The following is an 18,325-nucleotide window of genomic DNA, read 5'->3' as shown; positions in this document are numbered from 1 at the left end:
ACTTTTTACTTTTATTTATTTTTAGGCCTAATAATCTCTGTTTTCATATGTTATTTTTAATTAAACACTAATTTACACAAACATTGTTCAACATCCTTCTATTAGGCTAAAGGAAGAAAATTTAACCATTTGACTGAATAATATTATATTACTGAATAATAATAATTTCTCGAATATTTTCGTTTAAAATGATGCGTTTGTGTATTATGAAGGCCTTATGTTTGCTTGCTCCATTTTCGCGCTCTTCTGTCAGTTGCGTCTTAAATTAGGCCACATTAATGTCATGCGTTGTGTTTCTCACGTGTTAGTTCGAGGGAAAAGCTCCTGTGCCCCACGATCTGACCTCTTATCATGACAGGACCAGTGGACACCAGGACATCATCCTCCGTTCATGCATTTCTCTCTCTCTCTCCTCTTCTTAACCTTTAAGACGCTTTAGCATTTGCTTTTGCCTAGTCTCTGGAAAACATCTGAATCATTTTAACCAACTCCAGCTGTCGCCCTGGTGTGTGTGTGTGTATGTGTGTGAGAAAGTGCATGGCCGTCTGTGAATGAGAGGAGAATCGAGCGAGGGTGACGTTTAGATTTACCAAAACAAAAAAAGTTAGGATATTTTTGCGTCTGTTTTTTTGTCGGTATGAACGCCGATGCGTGCGTCTCATACTGCGATATGACCTCAATGGATTCATATTATCCCCCATCGTCAGGGCAAGGGAGAGTCCAGCAGGCCAATCCTTACAGGACGTTCCAGCCGAGCGACTCCAAATACAGTCCCACTTTTCTGCCCGCCAAAGGTCACGCTTACGGGGACAAGCCGAGGAGTCCCTTCCAGCAGGAGTGTCCTTCACTGGAGGAAAGCTCAGCCGAGAGCCCGTACAGCAAGTATCATCTGTTCATGCAGAGACCCACATGCAAAACTCCCACTGAAGACAGCAAACTACAGGACGGCGCGCTCATCTCTTGCTATGGTGAGTGAGTGCATGGATTTCATTTATCAAGAGCCGATATCTCCAGAGGTGACAAATTACATTTATATTTAGGATGTCAGTGTATTTTGATCATTGTATAAGAACATCTCCATGTTGAGAGTAAAAGGAGTCATTTAATGAGTAGCTTTATAAGCTTCAATTTGTTCTCACATTTGCTAGTTCATATGCACTTCTCACCTCTATCAAAATTACGGTAGGCTAACACTTTATTTTAAGGTGACTTAAGTTTTTTTTACTTAGCCTTGTAACAGTAAATAATGCATAATTACAGGTAATAACCCTAAACTAAACCCTAACCCTAACTGCAACTCTATAGTAAGTAGCCTACATGTAGTCAATTAATATTAATCATACTTATTTGAGTAATGTAACTACGTCACCTTAAAATAAAGTGTTGGCAAAATTACGTTTTACATGCTTTACATTTTTTTTAAAGTAAAATCAAAGTCACAAGTTCTTTTTGCACGTTTCGACCACTTTTTAAATTATTGATAAAGAAAGTTGAAACTTTGAACAATTATAATATTTTATTCAGCCTATTATTATTATTATTTAGCCAGAATGACTGTCTATATAGACTGCCTACTATAAATAAAGATATAGGCAAAACTAAAAGTATCCGCAAAAATACTATTTCGCAGCCGTCTAATTCATATAATCGTAAGATTTTTGTAAATAATAATAATAAATAATTATTAATAATAATCCACATGGATTTTTTCGCATTTATTAAATCGAATAAAAGATTTGTAGCCTATTAAACCTACAATTTTTTTGTGTTTTAGGATAATATAATTATGACTTTTCTGCTTAACGTAATGAACTGCAAAAGAGGAAGCGTAAATTCACTTAATAAATGTTAAACATAATTAGGCCTGGTTCATTTATTCATTCGTGTATATTACACTCTTATTGTAAAGAGTGATTTATCGGCTGGTCGTTGTTTGTTCTGAAGGCTGTAGCCTATTTAAATCCACACTCCTTCTCGACTGTTATTTGTCAGATCTAATATTTTTACGTTGACCATATACGGACGTTGCCGAACATTAAAATGTTCTTACAATAAATATATAAACAATTCGTTTGGTGATCTAATAAACAATCAAAGCAGAAGTCACGAACAGACCTACAGATGTTGACACACAACGAATAAAAAGATTATCATCGTCTTCTGACTTTCAAACATGGCATGAAAATCCATCTTTGTGGTTGTAAATCAGGCAAGGGCTATTTACGATGCCTGATCTCAGGCCAGTGAAAACAGACACCGACTGTGTCTTCAGGCTATATATAAATATTACAATTTCTGAACTGTCTGTTTATGACGACAACCTAAAACGAAGTTGTGTCACAAAAAAAAGATTAAAAAAATAATAATGGGCTGTTTTGACGTGATTTAATTAATACATACAGAATTAGCCTAATAAAATGATGTATTTAACTTTACCCGTTGTCAACCATGACCTTTAAAACGTAGCTTATATTTGATTACCTTTTACAAATGCTTTAAAAATAATTGCTCTGTGATTAATTCTATGGAAAGTCATTGGGAAATTAGCATTCACCCAGATTATTATTAGGAATCCCCTTTAAATAAATAAATAATTAAAAGTAAAAAAAACAAACAAAATTGCTATTATACAGCCAAGCTTTCACTCTTCAAGAGCTCTTTTTGCATAATATAAAATGTTTATTGTCTTAATAATCAGATTTGAAAAAGACAAGCCAAAACAATGATCAGATCTTTAAACTTTCTTACAGTTCACTGTATTTTGCAATAATTTACTGGGTGTTTGAATAAATGGATTCATTAAAAATAAAGATAAAGATTTTTGTATGAAAAAAAAAACATTTGTTTTTTAATTAATTGCTCTAAATCAGGTGATAATTAGGGCTATTTGTAAATGAAAAATATTTTGTAAAAAGACCATTGCAGTCCAACTGGACATAATACTTTAATATTTTCAACAACAAAAAAAATAGGTTGTCAAATAGTCAGCAGGCCTGAAGACACAGTATGAGATAATCACCAATAATTCCTTTCATGGGCATATTATGATGCACAGACACAGACAGCGTTTCTGTGGTTTGAGGAGAATGAACACTGGTTCCCACACAAGGGTAAGATCGAGCCTGACTGACCAGTCGGAGAACATCGAAAACCGCTTTTCATCCACTATTCAACACAGAGAGAAGTATGCTCTGACTCAACTTAACACTTTTCTCAAGTGTGGGTTATAAACTTGTTATGCGATTAGATCCAAAATATAACAGGGTGGTTTGCTCTTTCCAGCCAATCAGAACCCAGTAAAACTACAGAGTCAGTAACAAAGTGGGTTCGTCACAGGTGTGAACTGTTAAACACGAGTGCAACATTTCTAATTAAACCTTGCACATGACTTCAGTAGAGTTATTTAAACCAGCCTAATTGCATTGATACTACTTACCAGGGTTAATCCTTAACAAATGCTGTAATCTCACAGTCACAGTGCATTTAAAAAAGCATGAAACCAAAAACCTGAGTAATGCATGCAGCAGTAGGGCATCATCCAGAGGCATTTGTGTGGTATATGGATTCACAGAGATATCATGCGTTTATGCTCAGCACCATCAGTGCCACTGGGAGGCCTAAAATGACAAGCCTGACTGGTTTACATAACCTTTCCTTACAAAATGACGTGCAAATAAACCAGCATTCAACAACTGATGGGATATTAAGTCGGCTATTAAGTATCTAGCAGATTTGAAGGATTTACACATATGATTACACATGGTTTGGTTAATTGTGAATAACAGATTTCAGAGGTGTGGCATCATGGACACAATATTTAACGTGAGAGAATGAAGTGTGTGCTGCTTGTCCTTGCCAACAAATGCTGCCATAATACTCGATATTCAAGCAGAACTGGATGAAATATTAATCAACAATGTGACTTGTGATGCAGTCTGGAATTAAACCAATGTTGGTTCTTTTTGCCTAAGGCTGGTCCTCTGACTGAGCCTGGTTTCTTTTCTTATCCATTTCTATCAGCTTGCCACTGTCGCCTTTTGGCTGGCTTATAGTTGGGGACACTTAATAATTAGCAATATTATTGATATGACTGCACTGACACTATTGGATGAGAACTTAACTGATCTGGATGATGACTTTTTTTCTCTAGAGCTGCTTTATAGATAAATTGAACTCATAATTCATGAACTTTACACAGTTATTGAACGGAACTGAATCCACACTGAACATATCAACATGTACAAAAACCTATTAAAACTAGATAGCCTTTTTTTTAATTCCGTGGCCTACTGTACAGGTTGATGTAAAAAATAAAATACCTACACTCACACCTACACTGTTTCAACCCAATTTTGTGTCAAATATGGACAAACCCAAACGTTGGGTTAAAAATGTAATTTAAAAATGTAACCCAACGGCTGAGTTTGTCCATTTTTGACCCAAAATTGGGTTGAAACAACCCAGCATTTCAATGCATGCCATGAGCTATTTTAAATTGTGGTGAGCTTATGAGTGAAATCCTGCAGACAGAAAACTGGCTCAGTTCTGCAGTATGGAAGTCATGTGTGAGGTCATTTTTCAGGAGCTCAGATTTAACGGAAACACTGTCCTGGTTTCCCACAGAATTTCCACATTCCTGTGCGGCTTTCAGGCATTGATCTTCTCACAGGAACATCTGGAAGTTTTGCTTCTGCACAGATACCTGTATCTTCAACGTACAGTATAGAGTACAAATACCTCAGAATTAAAAGTTTAAACCCTCATTGAATCGCTTAACATTTTACAATTGGAGGCCAAATGCTAGAACTTAGATTGAAATATTTCACATTTTATTGTGGAAAAAGGTTCTTTAGATTCTTAACATGTTCTTCACATTAAGAAAAAATAGGTTATTTTAAGCATTGTTCACTCAAAGGTTTGTTGGGGAATCCAGAATGGTTCTACCTTTATTTTTAAGTGTAACTTGTTGGTTGTTGGTTTAACTTGTTGAGTATAACATATAAAATTTGCTCTTTTGCTCATTTGTTCATGATAATCTTGAATTGAATGGCATTAATCATTATTAAATGACACGAATGTCACTGTTTGTGTTGATTTACAGTGTGATTTATCTGGAGCTGACCCAAACCATCAGATTCTATAAAAGCGAGGGGTGTCCTGCTGCTTTACAGCGAGTTCAATTACACTTTGATGTTTTTCTCCTTGTTTCTTGCAGTGATTAAATCGCCGCTCCAATAAGAATCTGACCTCTGCTAACTCAAAGACACAGCCGACTCCTTCAGGATGGAGTCCGTGTTCTCAGGGGAGGGTTTTGCCTTGGTGTGAATTGATTTTCAAAAACACCAGTTTACAGAAAGGAGAATTCTGGTATATGTTTCTTGGCTGGAGGGCTTTTGCAATGCCAATATAAGTACTGAAGTAGTTGTGTAAAAGATGTGATTTTTACATCATTTGATTTGTTTCCAGAGGGGCAATTTGCTAGTATGTCCTCAGGAAAATAAGGTCCTTTAAAAATTAAACGGTCTTTATTGGCATATTTGGTTGCATGAAGAACTTTTTAACATTCCAAACCTTTCCATTCCATTTTATTGTGGAAAAGGGTTCTTTCGATTTTTAAAATGTTACTCTGAGAAAAGAAAAAACGTTTTTTTTTTTTTTTTCACTGAAAGTGTTTTTGGGGAAACAAAAATGGTTCTTCAAAACACCCTTTTGGAACCTTCATTTTTAGGAGTGTATGCTCTTGATAATAACTATTCTTACTGGCATTGATGGTTCCGTGAAGAACCTTTAACAACCATGGAACCTTTCCATTGCACAAAAGGCTCAAAGTTCCTGGTGGAATTTCTTTACACTAAGAAAAAAATGGTTATTTTAAGAACTGTTGAAAGAAAATTTCTTTGAGGAACCCAAAATGTTAGAAAGCTCTTCTATTGCATTGTTATGAAAACCCCATTTGGAACCTTTATTTGGAATGTATAGTTTGGATGTGAGCATGTAGGTTTGATCAACCCGATCACACTAAATGCGTCTCTAGCACGCAGTGTGTTTATCGTGTAATTTATACTCGAAAATGAGTTTTTACGTGCATAGGATACGCATGGGTTGGTTAGGGTATAGGTTTAGTAGTGTTGTGGGGTGCGTGTGTATTATACATTTGTGTAGAATTAGTGGTGTGGGGTGCGTGTGTATTACATGCAATGAAGTGTGTATCAAATGCACGCGAAAACTGTGTATCATATGCACGTAACAATTCATTTTCGGCTATAAAATGCACGATAAACAAACTGCGTGCAATAGAGACGCATTTACGTGAGAACAGGCTGGTTTGATAGTTATTCCTGCTCAAATAGTAGAGCATGGTGCCAACAAAGCCATGCAAGATCACGGGTTTGATTCCCAGGGAATGCATGAACTTGATGAATTGTATATCTTAAAGGGGTACTTCACCGCTGGCAAAATGGGCTTTCAATAAAACTGGTCTACCTGTACAGAAAGGCTGTCTAGAGAAAACAGAAAAAAAAGGCTGCTGTCTTTCCTTTTGCCAGATAGGAAAACTTCAACACCCATAATGCACTGGGCATGTTGCTGTACAAGGCCACTCCCACCAGTCTACTATGGATACACTTACCAAAGTCAAATACCACCTTGCTTTAGTAGGAAATACTTCTTAGCAAACTTTTAGTCATAATGCTGTTGACATATTGCTCCCGGGTGCAAGAACTCAAAGAGTACATGTTCAGCGGGAGTGAGTTACTTTCAGTTTCCAGTGAAGGATCCAGCGCGTTTAGTGCTGCACAGAATCTTACACATGGAGTAAATAAATCTGAAAAACCTGTGTTTGTAGTTAACATTTCAAACTAGATGACCACGAGCTGTGTTTTAGGCCAAACGGAGGGAGAAAACAAGTAAACTTTGTTCATTTACATTACATATAACATTGTAACAATACAAAGTGGGTTGAAGATCGGCAAAGTTCAACTTTAAATGCAATATAAGGTGCTTTGGATAAAGCATCTGCTGAATGCATAAATGTAATGTAATGTTAAGTGGATCTGGGCGTGATGCCCTTGCCGGTTAGATCTTCACAGGAGGTGATCAGGAACTTTAGTGAGCCCTTGAGCTAAATATTTCATCTCCAAGAGGACTGCCTCTGACTTATGTGCCGTAAGTGACTGTGGCTAAAGGCATCTGGTAAATGACGAGTAACTATTGTGCAATGAAGTCAAGAGGTGGGGAATATTGCGTCAAAAAGTGCTGTTATATATCAAGTGGAAAGAGATTCTGCGTTCTATATGGCAAGCAGAAAAAAACAAATAGCATTGCTAAAATCCCCAAAACATTTGGAAAGCGATCAACCCAGACTATTGCTGTCAATGCGAAACTTGCAGCCAAAACCAAGGAGCTTTGGCTTTAAAATGCTAAACATGCAATGGCACTGTTTAAAAAATGTGGTGCTACGCAGATTCAGCATAACATGAGCTAAAGCCAAGGAAAGACAGCAGGGTGGGTCTCAAAGTGCTCGCCACAGCAATTATGATTATTTCTCTGCCAAACACAGACACAGTTATCGCAAAATATTATTACATTTTAATACTCTAAACAAAGTATGGAATACACAAACCATTTGAAAAGTTTCACAGTGAAAATTAATTATATATATATATATATATATATATAGTTATACAAATGATGATTACCCCTTTGTTGTGTTAAGTTTTAGTTTAGAGTTAGACTGTAAGGCAACAGTGAGTGAGGAGAATGAGACGAAACAAAGAAAAATCAAAGTTAATATCACTCGTGAATATTTGATCTCAGGATTATATCAGTCTTTATGCACTTATTTAAAAAAACTTATTTTGTTCATGATGTATTGCAAAACATGTTTGAGATGGGATATAGATACGGGTTTGAAGGAGGTGAAAGGGTAGAAAAAGGGTCAATACTGTAATTATAGATGTAATTTCATAAATTAATTACATGCAGGTATTTTTTTAAATACATGTACAATTAAAAAATATGTATGGACAAAATAAGTGCATTGTATCAAACTGTTAATTTAAGTGACACTACATAGAAAATAAATTATAATATTTGAATATAAAATATAAGATTTCCATCCATTTGGATTATTGAGCTTTAACTTAAACTAATAAACTTAATGTGATGCAAATTTGTCAGTCGTACATAAATTAAACGGATAGATTTCTGCAACTAATAAACTAATGTGTTTTAAATACACAATAACCAGGTTTATATATTTATCATAAATAAATCCATTTGAACATTTGAACTACTGAACATTGCTTGTTTTACAACTAACCATCTTTGTACTTTTTAACTAAATACATTTTAATCATTTTCACAGGGACGAGATTTATGCTGATTCTAAGCAAGTTTATGAAAATACGATTATTTGAATAAAATCAAATGCATTTAATTATAAACCTACCCGTTTAATTTTCTTATGACTGACAAATGCATCACATTAAGTTTTTTTTATAATTTTTTTTATTTTAAGACAGTAATCCAAATAAATGGAAATTTTATATGCAATTCAAATACATATTTTTTTTAAATGTAGGTGTTAAAGACACTTAATATAATTGTAATAGTTTTATTGTGTATCATTTCCAATCAAACTGTAAATCAAATTCTGGGAAAAGTGTGAAAACTAACTAATTGGGTTAATTTGAAATACATATAAAATGCTATCTCATTTTATTAAAAAAAATGTAGAATGTCAATGTTTATGTAGGCCTAAACCATTTGACTTATGAATGCATCCTGCAAAATACATCAAGAGATAAATTGAATGGACAACACACTGCTTGTGGCTGATTGGCTCAAACATAAGCAGAAAAACGTTTCTAAAACGAGACAGTATAACTGACAGTTGGGAAGATGGAGTAACTGAGAACCAGTGTGCATTGAACAGGCGTGATTTGATACTTACAATCTGCGCATGTTTATACTTTCACCAAGACACTGATCCAGACATCCAACCAGAAAACATAAAGAAAGAATTGTTGCACATTAGAGGGTTTTGAAATGTAAGAAGACAACAGAACCCTCTTAAATAAAGAATATTTGTATAGGACTAGATGCGTGTAACGGTTATGTTCTCTTTGGGACTCGTACGTTGTGTTTCATTTGTTCCCTATTTTCCCGCTCATCATTTGTTGCCATGGTTCTTTTATTATTAGTTATTCACCTGTGTCACGTGACCTGTGTCTATTTAACATGTGTTTTTTTCAGTTCAGTTTCTGAAAGTTGGTTTGTTTAGCGGTTCTGTAGATTTCCAGTGTCTTGTTGTTATGTTTAGTAAAATAAAGACTGTTGAAATCAATATCCTTGCTACATTTTCATTGGTTAACTGTGACTGTGTGAGTTTTTGTGAATGTTGTGTTCTCATGTTCACTTCAGATGCGTTACTTGTAATGGGTTGAGAGACAGGTTAACGTAAACCCTCAATATTTGCCACACACACACTAAAGCCACAGTTCATCTGTTTCCAGGGAAAGATGGCACTGGACTGACAGACACAGAGATGCCTCAATCTGCTGATCCCACAGGTATGGATGGCAGTTACATCAATCTGAAAGACTCCGGGGTCAAAGGTCAAGCCGAACGCCCTGAGCTCGGCGGTCCTCTAGACAAGTGTGAGGCTGAGAGCAATAAAGGCAAGAAGAGACGGAACCGCACCACCTTCACGAGCTATCAGCTGGAGGAGCTGGAGAAGGTTTTCCAGAAGACACACTACCCAGATGTGTACGCCCGCGAACAGCTGGCCCTCCGGACGGATCTCACCGAGGCACGGGTGCAGGTAAGCCTGCTCGGCCCGATCACATTACCATACATTTGAGATTCATTCACACTTCAGAAGAGCTGCTGGGTAGTTAGAAATTAAATAACCTAGAATATTCATTTTCAGTATACAATAGTAGCGAGTATGAGTACTACAAAAATAATGATTCAGGTTTTCAACTAAAAATGGCAAACCTTTTATGTGCTTTGGCCATTCATACATCACAACGATAACTTTTGAAAGCGGGTTTCAAAGTGCACTTTTAAAAAAAAGATACTGATATTGTCTCAATGGAAACTACAAAAACTTGAATTTGTGAAAATGTGTCATGTGTGTGTGTATTATGTTTCTGTATAAAGTTGACATCGCCAACTACTGGCCTGTCAGCAGAATACAGCGTTTGGTCATTTTTGCAGATCCATGTGAACGGGATTGTTTTGACAACGGTGTTTCCCATACGTGAAAAACGCAAAAGAAAAACGTTTCCGTTTTTAGTACATCGTCGTTGTGTAAACGTGCTCCATTCTTCAGTTTGTAAAACTACTATGTATGAATAATAAAACATGATCACTTTTATTAATATATGATTCATATGTTTATTAATATATTATATAAAGTTATACAATATTATATTAAAAATTAGTTCATATGTTTAATAATATAATATTTGAATTGTTGTTATTATTATTTTCAAATATTACCACAATGATTAATATAGCCTATTGCATTATATAAAATCATACAATGATATATTGAAATTATATTTTACACTTTTATTAATATTTTATAGGCTCCCTATGACCCTATAGAGGACAAACGGTTTGGAGAATGGTTGGTTGGATAATACTTTATAGTTTTATATTTTTTATTAGTAGTATTGGTGGTAGTAGTAAAATTATAATTAGTATTATTAATAATATTATTTGGTCATATTCTCGTTAAATCAATAGTGTGAATTTACTAGTAGCTCCATTTAAAGAGTTAGTTCACCCCAAAAAAACTAATTTCTGTTATTAATTACTCACTACCGTTCCAAAAACATAAGACTTTCGTTTATTTTCGGAATTCAAATGAAGATCATCTTTGTTCATTTTTTCCAAATTTTCTAAAGAGACACGATCGCTTTAAAGATCTTCATTTGTGTTCTGAAGATGAACGAAAGTCTTGTGTGTTTGACACGAGGGTTTTCACAGAATTTTCATTTTTGGGTGAACTATCCCTTTAATAAATTTGCCCATTTTTAAATCTATTCCTCCCAACTCAATAGATTCTGCTCTACTAAAAAGAACAATAGTCTCTGCTGTGCATAACACAGATCTCAATTCTCACATCGTGACAGAGAAGTTGGACTCACACATTTCTTTCGAAACTTCTAGTCATGTTTAATGTACCTCTCTACACCACAGTGTTTAAGGATGTTAAGAAGAGTTAGGGAGAAAAAACACACACGTTCTCTGGCAGTTGAAGAAAACACAGTTTGAGATGCCATACTCAATTTCCACGCAGGGAATGAGGCGTCGTCAGGAACCTGGCCGTGTTTTGAAGGTACAGTGGAGTAACTGCACTCGTTCTGAGTCACACACACATGAGTCTCATTACCCGTGTAGGCTGACAACACAGAGCAGACTCTGTTGAGTGACTACAGAGTTCGACCCGTTTTTCAAAAACATACCTACAGACATACGCAATTGTGATGATGATCGCTCTCCTCCCCGGCGCTGTTGCTCAGCTCTCTCTATCAAACAAGACTTTTCCCCTCAACACACTAATAGAGGATGTTTTGGAGGACATCATATATAGTTTTAGTCCTCGGGTCGGGACATATATGTTGGTATCTTTTCATGCATGCTCAAAACCTTCTGTGAGCGCAGATGTGAAGTGACGCACTTATGAGTGTCCTTAGAGTGTGTGTGTGTGTGTGTGTCGGATCTGCACAACGGTCCCCTGCTCTCGTCTGTGGGTCTCTGAGAGGTCATTGGGGGCAGCTCTGGAGAGCCGGGGGCTTAGGCGTCAGGAAATTAAACATGAAATGTAAACAAACTCCAGCCTGAACATTCTCCTCTTTCACTTTCTAACATCCTCCCTTCAGAATTTGAGTTTGAAGAAAAGAAAGAGCAAAGGAGAAAGTTTGTATCAGAGAATGATGGAAAGAAATAACAGAAAGATGCAGAAGATGTAAACTCAGAGTTCTGAGGGAAAAGTCAGAATTGTAAGATGTTAAATCAAAAGTGATAAATATAAACCCATATTTGCGGGAAATAAATGGGCAATTCTGAAAAAAAAGTAAAAATTGTGAGATTTAAAGGCGGAATTGTGAAAAATAAAGTCGGAATTGTGAGATAAAATGACGCAATTACGTACGAAAACGTGCCAAAATGTAAAATATTTATGAATACTTATTTTTGTCTATAATTGAATGCCTTGCAGTCTGCTCAGATTTGCTATTAAACTTAGGGGTCGTTTACACGATACTGTTTTCAACTAAAAACAGAAAGAAATGTGTGCGTTTTGGTCATTAATCTTACAGGACAACAGTGTTTTGGGGGCCTGAAAAAGCTAACTTTACAAAATGGGTTTCAAAGTGCAAGTTTTTGAAAACAATACGATTATCATCTCTGGCGCAAACCACAAAAAAGTGGATTTATGAAAACTGTGACGTCACGCACATGCGTAAATGTTCAGTCTGTTGGCGTCTAGTTTACAAAGTGATATCGCCAACTACTGGCCTGGCATGAATGATGCGGCGTTTCCTGTCTTTTTAGCAGATCCGTGTGAGCGGAGATTGTTTTGACAATGTTGTCTGTATGCGTAAAATGCAAAGAAACCTTTTTTTAGTATATTGTTGTTGTGTAAACGTGCCCTAAATGTTTAACTCTTTCCCCGCCATTGACAGAATGTTCCGGCTTTCAGTGTTTTCACTGTTATACGGTAGGGGGCGATATTACGCATCTTCTGAAAGAGTACAGAATCTCCTGATCAAAACGCATGCAACAAAAGAAACAAAGCTTTGCTTTCGCACATGGTGGTCTTTGGGGGGGGGGAAAAATTGATTTTCAAACTTCAAGTGTTTTTCAAAAAAAGAATGCATGAAGCTAGAATAAATAATAATTAAAAACGCCAGCGGCGAAAAAGTTATTGTAAAATATAATTTACCGTGTACATTGTCCTTCAATTTATCTTCAAAACATGTCCACCCTTGTAGAGGAAAGAGGAACAACATAAACTAAGAATATGCTGCTCGGGTCATTGATCATTGGTCATTATCTCTGATTACTCTTAATTTCGTAGACCAAGGAAAAACAATATAAACGTCCAAAGAGACAGGGATTAAATTACAAAGATTCTCAAAACAGATTACATGATCATAATGGCACTTGGAGGTCAGGAGCAGGCCATGACATCGGCCTGAACGATCAAATTACTTTGTATACAACTGGCCTCTATAGGACAACTTAAGCTATTTCAAGCAATATATTTTGTAACTCAAATAAAGATAAGTTGAAATGCATTGCGTCTTTTGTACCTTTTTAAGGTTCCCCATTCACTAGTTCAGAGCTCCATATTCTGTTACCCTTCCATAATACGTCTGGGGCTCTTGTGGCTTATGGAAACTGTAATGTGATTGGACAGGGATACACCTCACAATCCAAGTTTAGCTACAGATTGACACTGCCCTATGAAATAGTCAATGAAAGCATATGCATAACTGTCATCTTCCTTCCTATATTACACACCAGAGACAAATCCACGAGTAGCCATATTTGTTTGGTCCAGTGGTGATTGTGGAGACCACCAACAACAAATCTGAACATCTCAGCCTTTTTTAGCCTTTCCATTTAAAAAAATGTGTGTTTTTTGTCATTCGAAACATTCTCTGTCATATACATGAAGTGATGGGAATGTCTGAGGGAGAAACTTGTCGGGATCCTATTGAAAAACAAATATCTTATAATATAAATACTAGGAATGTCTCATTTGAACATGTGCATTTCTGTTGCACACTTTACTTTGCAGATTACAGGTCCGTAATGAATGAGATGAGAAAAAACGTCTTCTGCAACAACCGAATAAAACATTGTATCCGGTCAAATTTGACAAAATAACCAAGCAACAAACTGGATTCTAAACCAATTACATGTATTTACAAATCCTAAAATTTCAAAGCACATGTTGAGGTCTGCCAGCACGCAGCTGTGGTCTGGGGTTGTTGGTTTGTGTGGTGGTGCACTAACAGAAGATCAGAACTGGCCTCACTGTGATTGATGAACTGGACCCGCTCCAGACATGAGCGAGGCTGAGAAGTGCAGAGCTCCTCAAACCTGCAGGCGAGAGTTCACATGCATGCAGAAACACTGTACATTAAAGACATCAGCTGAGGAACCGTGCAGTGCTTTCATGTGCCTCGCCATTTATGCTTCAGTTCAGTCACTTCAGCGCTCTGTAGATTTTTAGTAATAATAATCTGTGTATAAACGGCATTGAGAGTTTGTAAATATAGTACCAAATTAGAAATAGCATCCTGTACCTGTATTGACTCCATATCTTGGGATTTTGCATAGATATTTTTCAAATAATCAGATATTTGGTTCATTTCCTACAGGTGTGGTTTCAGAATCGCCGGGCCAAATGGAGAAAGAGAGAGCGCTTTGGTCAGATGCAGCAGGTTCGGACGCACTTCTCAACGGCCTATGAGCTTCCTCTTCTCACACGAGCAGAAAACTATGCACAGGTAAAAGAAAAAATCTGCACTACCAATCATACTGCAGATTTGTATTATTTAACCAAAACACAGCGATGCTGATCTTACACCAACAACATGATTGCAATTGCTTTTACACAGCAGTTTAATGAAAACATAATAAAAAATTTGCTTTATAGACACAATATTTTAAGTTACTTTGTTTTTGCACCAAAGAAAATCCAAACAAAGCATTATCCAACACAATGAATCAATGTTTTTAAAATATCGGAGTGAATTATTCAGTGAGTCACTCATAAAGACAGTTGTTTCATTCCTGAATGAGAAATGGTTGAGTGAACAATTCAGTGACTCACACATAAAGATGGAGGCTGCGTCTGAACATGCATTCTCGTTGAGGAGGTACTTCTATTGAGTAAATACTTTGTGACCTGTTTTTTATTTATTTATATTAGTACAGTTTAAAACATGTATGTAGCCTACACAATAAGTGCATTGCATCAAAGGATGTATTTAAATGTTTGTACATAGTAGACACTTAATGTAATGTAGGACCGGGATTACATGTGTTTTTCTTTTGTATTTTCCTTAGATTCAGAACCCATCTTGGCTAAGTGGCAGCAGTGCAGCCTCCCCGGTGCCTGGCTGTGTGGTTCCTTGTGATTCTGTATCTTCCTGCATGAGCCCTCACCCTCACTCCGCTAGTGGCGTGACTGATTTCCTCGGTATGCCCAGCCCGGGTGGGAACATGGGACAGACACACATGGGCAGTCTTTTTGGCAACTCTGGAATGGGCGGAGCCATCAATGGTTTTGATCTCAGCGTCGAACCAGATCGCAAGTCCTCCAGCATCGCCAGCTTGCGCATGAAGGCGAAAGAGCACAGCGCCGCGATCACATGGGCCACATGATGCCTTCATCTGGGACACAGAAGACCAGACAACCTCAGCCCTAAACTGTCAGCACTAATGAGGTGAAAGTAATGCCATCTGGAGCCAATATGAACATGAGAAATGGAGGCTCGAAGCTTTAAAACACTTGGAGATTTCATTTTGAATTTTTGGAGGAAGTGGATGTGCAGTGGGAGTTTGAATGTGTGGGCCAGTTTCAAAATAGAGACTGTATATACTGAAAAGTATATACAAAATATATACTGACTTCCCATGTATCACCATTGAAAAAGAAAAATCAGTATGCACTATTTTAAAACAAAATTAAATATAAATGAAAGAAGAAAGCATCAGTTCTTATGCACGGGGCTTAAACCATTCGGTCAGGATTGAGCAGAATACAGAACAAGTGCTTCCCATCCAATAGATCCAGATGGGGTGAGAGCCACTCTATATTAGCCAATCAAGTACCAGGTTTGGTCCTCTTCGTGTTTGCTATGCCAAATTCTGTCCAGCTCTAGCTCCAGAAATACTCCCTTTTTTATCACAGCCACATTCTCTAAACCAGAGGTAATAGGACATTGTTTCCAGATAAATGCTGGAATGTTGTGTTTGTTTTTTGTTAACGGGACGCAGCTCTATCGGTTGGAACATAAGCCTAACTTCATTAATTTCCTGGCTCCATCAGTTCCTTAGCACCAGCAAAAGATCTAGTTTCTCTCGCTGCAGGGAGGGTCATCGCCCAAACCCTCTGCTTCTCTTCAACACGGGACTCTGGTTATCATGAAATATGAAGAGGAGACTCTAGGTTTGGTGCCATTAGGGTTCGTAGCCAATAATGTGCTGCAAACTCAATAATTTGTTCAATGACTGAATTGATCTCTTAAAGGGATAGTTCACCCAAAAATGAAATTTCTGTCATTGATTGCTTAGCCTTATGTTGATCGTAAAACTAATGTGAATAAAATCCTAAAATTATTCTGTTCAGCATATAAAGCGATTGTGTCCCTTCAAAAAAAATTGGAATAAATCGGCCAATTCAATATGGATTAGTTTTATGATCTCTTTATGAACTTTTTGATGCGTCAAAGTGGTAGTTGCTTAGCATTCAATGGAGGGAGAGAAAACTCAGATTTCTTAAAAAATATAATTATTTGTGTTCTGAAGATGAATGACAGTCATACAGGTCTGGAGCGACATGAGGGTGAGTAATTAATGACAGAATTCAAAATGTTTTGGGTGAACTATCACTTTAAGGCCCGTTCGCCTCAAGGACGATATTGTTTTAAAACGAAATATTAAAAAATTGCAGAGTTTAGACCCCAACTACTATAACGACCACAACTACGATAACGGCACAGAGACCCGATAACGATAGAATCACTTTCAGAACAATTTCCCCTCCAGCTGATGAACGATAAAAACATTGACAGCCAATCAGAATCCATCCTGGTTTAAAGAGCTTGAGCATTTAAAGTGGCAGACGACAAAACTGCAGCACGGTTGGAATTATCAGAACGCTATATTGTTATAGTTATCATTCTTTTTATCAATGGGCGTTTAGTCCCATTTTATGAGACCATGTTTAAACATCTAAATGAAAACCGTCAGTTGACATAAGATAGTATAATAAATCGATTATGAAGAAATCTCATTCTGTAAAAAGGCACTTCACAGACTTCCTGATTGAGATTAGCCAGAGCGTCGTTCAAAACTCAGCGGGTCTTTCCACTTCTAGATGTTGGAGACCGAATGTAACGGAGGGAGGTCATGTGTGTTTTATATTCAGAGAGGGCATAACTGTTTTTTTCTTGCTCCTCTTACTTCCTCAGTTTAAATACTACTGAGACATGCAGTTACAATATATTATCATCAGTTCTTTGCGTTTGTACAGCATGCACTTTTAATAATATGGTGATTTGCTTACTATGTGTGTTTGGATTTAATGAGTGATCTAGTTTTGCTGGTTTGATTGTTATTCTTGATAACATAACTAATTTTCTTTTGTAAAAATGATCATTAAATTCTGTGCTGAGAATACGGCACAAGTTTATACTGTATGTGTCTCGTGAAATTCAGGCAATAACAAGCTGTTGTAAAACACAAAGCATTTTATCCATGGAGTTTCTGTATAATAGTGTCTATATCCGAATTAAAATGATTATGGGATCACTTGCAACCAACTAAACACATTTAAAGCTGTTACAAACACGCCTACTTTATTTTATTCTTTGAGAAGATAGTTTGGATTTTAAAGGGGTGGTTGATTATGATTTCACTTTTCTAACTTTAGTTAGTGTGTAATGTTGCTGTTTGATCATAAACAACATCTGCAAAGTTACAACGCTCAAATTTCAAAGCAAAGGAAGATATTTGCTTTTAAAGAAAAGGACTACAACAAACGACTGGTAGGAACTACACGACATTCCTCCCGGGTTAGTGACATCAGCAACCCTAAAATGTACATAAGCCCCGCCCCCTGAACACAGAGTCCATGTTGAGAAGAGGAAGAGTTGTTGTAGTCGAGCACATTTGTGAGTCAGCTCAAACTTTAGCATCCATCTTTTCACATGCAATAGAAAGTCACTGTGTGCATCTCACAACAGTTCCTATACGAGCGGTTTATAGATTATCATGACAGAATATGCTAATTGAAGATAGTTAACTCCACATCAGCAACATAAATTCATCAACTAACCATTCAGAGACGTCCTGTTGCTTCTACATGTTGTCACTTCTTCTTGAGTCTCTCCATCTTTGTCTGACTCCGTTTTAACATTAAAGGCAGAACAGTTTCTGTCACTTTAGTGTGTCAGCGTGAGGTAATCGCAGCTGCTAACACACACGAGCTCTTGAAACCCCGCCCTCTGCAGCAGCTCATTTGAATTTAAAGGGCCAGGCACAAAACGGTGCGTTTTTGCAAACCCTCAAA

General features: G+C 36.8%; 1 protein-coding gene across 1 annotated transcript; it reads left to right on the top strand.

Moving 5' to 3' along the window:
* Window positions 1-454: 454 nt before the first annotated feature.
* On the top strand, window positions 455-17,599 carry alx4b (ALX homeobox 4b). The gene is made up of 4 exons (XM_079621348.1): window positions 455-968; window positions 9,516-9,823; window positions 14,406-14,534; window positions 15,097-17,599. Exons 1-4 carry the CDS (start codon window positions 638-640, stop codon window positions 15,412-15,414), a joined length of 1,086 nt encoding a protein of 361 aa, XP_079477474.1. The 5' UTR covers window positions 455-637; the 3' UTR covers window positions 15,415-17,599.
* Window positions 17,600-18,325: the final 726 nt, after the last annotated feature.

The sequence above is a fragment of the Phoxinus phoxinus genome, assembly GCF_949152265.1.
Source record: "Phoxinus phoxinus genome assembly, chromosome: 8".
Lineage (NCBI taxonomy): Eukaryota > Metazoa > Chordata > Actinopteri > Cypriniformes > Leuciscidae > Phoxinus > Phoxinus phoxinus.
The sequence above is the reverse complement of the archived record's forward strand: the minus strand, read 5'-3'. Positions and strand labels throughout refer to the sequence as shown.

Excerpts from the sequence above, each read along its gene's own strand:
- alx4b (XM_079621348.1), top strand. The coding sequence starts at position 638 with ATGAACGCCGATGCGTGCGTCTCATACTGCGATATGACCTCAATGGAT. Across the intron at positions 969-9,515 it reads CGCGCTCATCTCTTGCTATG|GGAAAGATGGCACTGGACTG; the intron begins GTGAGTGAGTGC and ends ATCTGTTTCCAG. Across the intron at positions 9,824-14,405 it reads TCACCGAGGCACGGGTGCAG|GTGTGGTTTCAGAATCGCCG; the intron begins GTAAGCCTGCTC and ends CATTTCCTACAG.